The sequence below is a fragment of the Triticum urartu genome, chromosome 4 (assembly GCF_003073215.2).
Source record: "Triticum urartu cultivar G1812 chromosome 4, Tu2.1, whole genome shotgun sequence".
In the NCBI taxonomy this organism is placed as follows: domain Eukaryota; kingdom Viridiplantae; phylum Streptophyta; class Magnoliopsida; order Poales; family Poaceae; genus Triticum; species Triticum urartu.
Genome location: NC_053025.1, coordinates 604,020,986 through 604,027,225, shown reverse-complemented (window position 1 = coordinate 604,027,225; position 6,240 = coordinate 604,020,986). Strand labels below are relative to the sequence as shown.

Genomic DNA, 6,240 nt, shown 5'->3' with positions numbered 1-6,240 from the left:
CTTAGGTGTCCTACTTTGTAATCTTCCACTTCAGATCAAACTTGTTTTTCAATGTTATTATGTTATAAAGTGGACATTGCTAACGAAGCTCCGGCTCCATGGAACCTGAATCTTGATTAAGAAGACCAACTTTTAAGTTTCAAAAAGTTGCGGATTTTTTTGTACATATGTATATAGGAATGCATACGGTATATGTTTGTAAAGTTTCTTGATTAGTATAAAGTTCATGAATCCCTGTGTGTGTAGATCATATTAAAAGCGTGTTTTATCATGAACACATGAAGCACACATCCCCATGTAGTACATGTGCATTTTCTTTAAATGATGACTTAAAAAAAGTTTGTTTTCCATTTTTTGCAAAAAATTCATGGCAGTGGCAGGAGCGACCTCCCCCATATGCACGGTGCCGAGGATGCGATGCATCGTCCCGGCGCGCGGGTCCCCGCTCGCAGCCGGCGGAGTGAGCGCGCGGGCGATGGGGACGGCCGGCCTCACACTCACAGGTGAGCTCCGGCTCATCTCCTCTGCTTTCCGATCATCAAAGCCCTAGTTGTCCGTCGAAATCGATTTGGGGTGGGTTGAGAGTTAGATTTCTCGCGCTCCTCTCCATTACTTTGGTAGATTGATGAACCCGGTTGGAAACTTTCTCGCCTGAGGCTGTCTTTAATCGATCCGACGGGTCCTGATACAGAGCTGGGTTGGGTGCCGTCGCCGTGCAGGTCTGTGCGGCCGGCGTAGTAGAGCCGGACACATCCATGCAGTTAAATACTGCGCCTATGTTATCATAGAGAAAAAAACAGACCTGAAATCGCCGAGCAACACAAACAAATTTCGAGCGATTCTTCTCGCCATCTCCAGCAGGGTATGTATCGGATTACTGATTTCGAGCACCTACGGAAAATCCTTACAGGATTAGGTGGAGGATTAGGAGAAAATCAGGGGGCTTTGGTCGCTTAGAAGTTAGATCTCGCTCTGTCTTTACATCATGATATGATGATTTCGCTTTATTCGCTGGGTTCAGGAGGTTGTTCCTGTCCAAAGGAACACAAATCTGTTCTTTTTTACATGTTATAACTTGATGCTTATCCATGCTGAAATTGCAACTGCAAGTCACCGTCTGCCAGTGTTTCAGATTATGGGCATGGGCTGCGGATTCAATTTCGAGCCACTTAAATTAGGGTTGTGATTGCTGTTGCCGTTGTTGAATACAGTTACACTGTCCGACCGGGTTAATTTTTATGTGTCGCAGGTTGCAAAGAATTTTGTAGCTGCGGCGGCGGCGGGGGGGGCGCCTTCAGTTCCTGCTTTCAGGGCCCCTGCTGCAGATACACCGTCTGGAGCAGGTATCTTACATGACTGCTGTGATTCTCTCTCCACCACACACATGAACTACGGCCGAGGTAGTAAGTTTCTGCTTGCTCCTTAATCAATGCAGGTAGCGTGCTTAGAAATCTACAGCCGAGGTGCCGGTCAAGCTTTGTTGGCGGGTGTGCACTTTGGCGCCGCTTCTTCTTTCCAGGGAGATTCATAGGAGCTTCTTCTTTCCAGGGAGACTCATAGGAGTGATCCAGAAACAGTTATGCAGAACTTCATCAAATGGCTACATCAACGGTGATCCAGAAACAGTTATGCAGAACTTCATCTACGGCCTTTTCTTTCGCCACGTTTACTAGCTAGGAGTAGGTTGAGCTTTTACCCGTAAATGACGGTTGGCTTGACAACTTTTGTGCGCACGGATGGATTCTTATTCTCTATGCAGGAATTTCAATTTCAAGTGCACCAAGGGTGGAAGGGCCTGCCCTTGGTACATCTAGTGCACCCTACTACATAATAGACAAAGGCTTATTTCAGAAGCACCTTCTGCGTACCTGTCGAGGCGTTATAGTTGCTGCCTTTACAATCTATGGCATCAAGGTCTTGATTACCAGTTTCGCTAAGGCCGTGGCAGAGAGTTCCGACGACACAGAATTTGGTACCAAATTCGATGGTTCGAAAGAGGTGGCTACGGATTTAGGCACAAAATTCAGTGATGTCAAGGGGGTTGACGAAGCCAAAGCTGACCTTGAGGACATAGTTCACTACCTACGAGATCCTGACGTGAGTATGGCATTACTACCATCGACCATCGACCTGCGGGCTAGGTGTTTTCATTCAACAATTCTTTCTTGATGCCGAGTTGACCTAGATTTACATGCTTTGCAGAGTTTCACTCGCCTTGGTGGCAAGCTTCCAAAGGGTCTTTTGCTTGTGGGCCCACCCGGCACAGGGAAGACCATGTTGGCAAGAGCTGTGGCCGGGGAAGCCGGCGTCCCCTTCTTCGCGTGCAGTGGCAGTGATTTCGACGAGGTGTATGTGGGCACTGGGGCTAAGAGAGTGCGGGAGCTCTTTCGTGCAGCAAAGAAGCGATCTCCTTGCATAATATTCATCGATGAGATCGATGCCGTTGCTGGGCGCAGAAACGCATTAGACCCGTCGTGGACGAGGCAGACCATGAACCAGCTGCTTTCTGAGATGGACGGCTTCAAGCAGAATGACGGGATCATCGTGATCGCAGCGACCAACTGCCCAGAGTCGCTAGACCAAGCCATTGTCAGGCCTGGGCGTCTTGATCGTCAAGTCCATGTTCCTACTCTAGATGTTGAGGGCCGACGACAGATTCTTGAGGCTTACATGTCAAAGGTAGCTTACTTATTTTTCACGGTATCGATGTCAGGCTTTCACCCTTTCTCAATGAATTCTTCTATGCAGGTGTGTAAAGCTGAGGGTGTGGATGTGATGACCATTGCGAGGGGGACGCCTGGGTTCTCAGGTGCAGAGCTTGCAAACCTAGTGAATGACGCCACTCTCAAGGCTTCCAGGGATGGCGCAGATGCTGTTGGGATGGATCACCTCGAGTACGCCAAGGACAGGATCATCATGGGCAGCGAGCGCAAGTCAGCAGTGATATCTGATCATTCCAGGAAGATGACTGCCTACCATGAGGGAGGGCACGCCCTTGTTGCTATCCTCACGGACGGCGCTGACCCTGTCCACAAGGCCACAATTATGCCAAGGGGAAATGCTCTCGGCATGGTGACACAACTGCCAGGGGAAGACAGCGAGCTGGAACTCTCGAGGAAGCAGATGCTGGCAAGGCTGGATGTCCTCATGGGAGGGCGGGTGGCCGAGGAGCTTATATTTGGAGAAACCGGGATCACAACTGGTGCCTCATCTGACCTGAGCAAGGCGACTAAATTGGCGAAAGACATGGTCACCAGATATGGTATGAGCAAGCGGGTCGGCCTTGTTTCTTATGGCAACGACGGTGATGGTGACGATGGCAAAACAACGGCCCTGGTTGCCGAAGAGGTGAAAGCATTATTGGACAACGCTCACAAGAATGCAAAAGCGATTCTCACGGAGCACAACAAGGAGTTTCATGCGCTAGCAAATGCCCTCCTGAAGCATGGAACTCTCACTGGTGAAGATATGGTGAAACTAGTATTGACAGGACAAGAACCAGATGATCTTAGCATTAGCCAGCAGAATCAGGAAACACCTTCACTCACTGTTTCTGAGATCACAAATCTAGTGTCAACAGAAGAACAAGTGGATGATCTTAACAATTGTCAGCAGGACCAGGGAAAATCTTCTCTCACTGGTGACAAGAGCACCAAACCAGTATCGACAGAAGAACAAGGAGATGGAACTCTCACCGGCAACGAGATCACGGAACCGGTGTCGACAGACCAACAAGTAGGTGATGCTAACAATGGTGAGCAGGTACAGGGAAGCACCTTCTTCGCCCTAGGCGTGGAGGCGCTTCCAAGAGTACTTCCGTTCCTGATACTTCTGTTGTAAGCACACGAAATGTAAAGAGTAATCGATGTGTACGGTCTGGATTTCTCCAGCTAGTGTTTCTCAAGTCTGACTATAATGGGACGTGTTTTAATTTGTAGTTTTACATACTGTGTTCTGAACCTGTAAAACCTCTTGTTTCGGGTCTAAAGCATGAATGTGCCCCAATATTTCTATCGGAAATGCAATAGTGTTGCTGTGAATGGGCAAAGATATCTAAATGCAATCTCATACATTTTTCCCCAGCCGCAAAACATTATAGAAAATACCATTAGGCGCTTCCATAAATGTATCATGTGCGCCAGTGACTAACTATATAAGTCTGTAACCTATTGTCCGCGTGTAAAAAAAGATATGACCTTGTCTCTGATCCTCTATTTGTCTTATTCATTGGTTGCATTTGATTCTCAATATCATTCAATAAGTCCATATTAGTCTCCTGAACTTTGGTCGGGGTTTAACCCTCGACCAAAACCGCTTTCAAAACATGTTGGTTTTCGTTGAGGGTTTAACCCTCTCGACCGTAACCGTTGAAACTTTCTACCCCGTGTAAGATCAAGTTAATCAACCAGCGGGGGAGGGGTGAATGGGAGGTTACGAAAGATTCTTTGAGAAAAACTAGCTCTTCGAAGAAAAAATAGAGTAAACATAACAAAATCAGAACAGTATGAAGAGATACTGAAGAATAACTTTAGCTTAGCATGCAATCAGAACTGAAACAAAGACAACAGTACAGAGGAGAGCATGGCAACGAGTCGATCAAAGAGACAGAAACACTTCAGTACGATGAAACTTATGTACAAAACTAAGCACTGAGCAAAGCAGCGGAATATTCAACAAAGTCTTCAGAGAGGGAAGGAAGCAATTCTTTTTTTTCCTGGAAAACCTCTGATCTATTCATCTTCAGTCATGGCAGTACAACGAACACAAAAAATAATAACATTTAGATCCATAGATCACCTAGTAACAACTACAAACACTGAAGGTAGCCGAAGGCACGCCGTCATCATCGCCTCTTCCTCGCCAGAGCCGGACGAAACTTGTTTTACTAGACAGTCGGGAAGTCATCACGCTAAGACCCCATAAGACCAGCGCACCAGAAGAACAACCGCTGTCGTTGAAGAATAGCGTAAATCGGAAGGATCCAACCTGAAAACACGGGAACGTAAATGAACTACGACCAGAACCGAGAAAATCTTGCAAGGACAGATCCACCGAAGACATACCTCCACACGCCCACCGACAATGCTAGACGCACCATCGGGACGGGGGCTAGGAGGGGAGAACTTTATTCCATCTTTAAGAAGTCGGCGCTGTCTCGTCTTCATAAGTAAGATACAAACCCTAACAAAACTCAAAGAAACATCTAAAAACGGAGCCCTCCCGCCAGAAAGGACCAAGATCCACCGCGCTGCCATGGCCCTAAGGTAACTGGAGACGAGGCGGGACCGACGGCAGCGCTGGCGGGAGGCAGAGGAACCCTAGGCTATTTATTGGAAGAGGAGGCAGCCTCTCCAGACCCTGTTCAAGTAAGCAATTTCTTCGGAGTAGGAAAATTACAAAAAATAAATTGAGATGAAGAAATTGGAACCAGTTGGCTCGGTGAAGACACATGATTTCTCGACCTAGTTCAAGTTGCTAGCACAACTTCAATTCTGATTGGAGGGGCTGAGCCGAAACTCAAAAAACACGAAAGTCTTCACCCTATTCTTCTTGAGCTAAGTCCTTATAACTCGCTCAACACTCGGGGTAGATTTTGCGGTGATCTCCGGACCTTCACAATCTTATTCTTTGGCAAGTTCACAAGTTGGATGCTTTGAACGGGCACTTAACCATTTGGAAGATGTCCAGTCTTCAAAAGTAACAAGTCTTCAGTGAACTTTGATCAGTTTCTTCAATGATGCCCAATCACTTTGCTATTAGGCTTTGAGTTTTTCATCAAATAAGATTCTCTCACATTCGTCAGCAGGATGATTTGCTCAGACAACACTTGTCTGTCTTAAGTCACAAGGAGCAACCAACCATGAATGGTTGAGGTGGAGGGCTATTTATACAACCACGCATGATTTTACACAGACACCCCTGAGTCAAACAGTAAAAACACAATTAGCCCCACGTGCATAAAACTAGCAGGCTGTATCTCAATTTCTCAGCGATGAGATCGTTCAAGGAGCTCTATGGCCGGAATCTCGTCGTTGGTTGGGGCGGCGCCAACCAGGTTCTGCCAGATTGCCGTTGCTGCTTTCTGTGTGGAAATGTTTTTTTTTCTCCTTTAATCATCTTCCTGGCCTTTATGTATATGCTCCCTTCTTTAATTTCCTTCTGAGTTCTGATCCACACCCTTCCTTTGAAACATATAAACACACAAATTTGAGATCACTACAATATTGCCCTGGTTGCAGC

The 6,240-nt window shown here is 46.8% G+C and overlaps 1 protein-coding gene across 1 annotated transcript; it reads left to right on the top strand.

Moving 5' to 3' along the window:
- Positions 1 to 412: 412 nt before the first annotated feature.
- On the top strand, positions 413 to 3,840 carry LOC125554953 (ATP-dependent zinc metalloprotease FTSH 5, mitochondrial-like). The gene is made up of 5 exons (XM_048718307.1): positions 413 to 503; positions 1,212 to 1,343; positions 1,760 to 2,097; positions 2,203 to 2,679; positions 2,749 to 3,840. Exons 1-5 carry the CDS (start codon positions 413 to 415, stop codon positions 3,838 to 3,840), a joined length of 2,130 nt encoding a protein of 709 aa, XP_048574264.1.
- The last annotated feature ends 2,400 nt before the right edge of the window (positions 3,841 to 6,240 follow it).

What these genes read in the sequence shown, in the direction of transcription:
- LOC125554953 (XM_048718307.1), top strand. Translation starts at nt 413, where the DNA reads ATGCGATGCATCGTCCCGGCGCGCGGGTCCCCGCTCGCAGCCGGCGGA. An exon ending in ACTACCTACGAGATCCTGAC is followed by an intron (nt 2,098 to 2,202) that starts GTGAGTATGGCA and finishes CATGCTTTGCAG; the next exon opens with AGTTTCACTCGCCTTGGTGG. An exon ending in TTGAGGCTTACATGTCAAAG is followed by an intron (nt 2,680 to 2,748) that starts GTAGCTTACTTA and finishes TCTTCTATGCAG; the next exon opens with GTGTGTAAAGCTGAGGGTGT.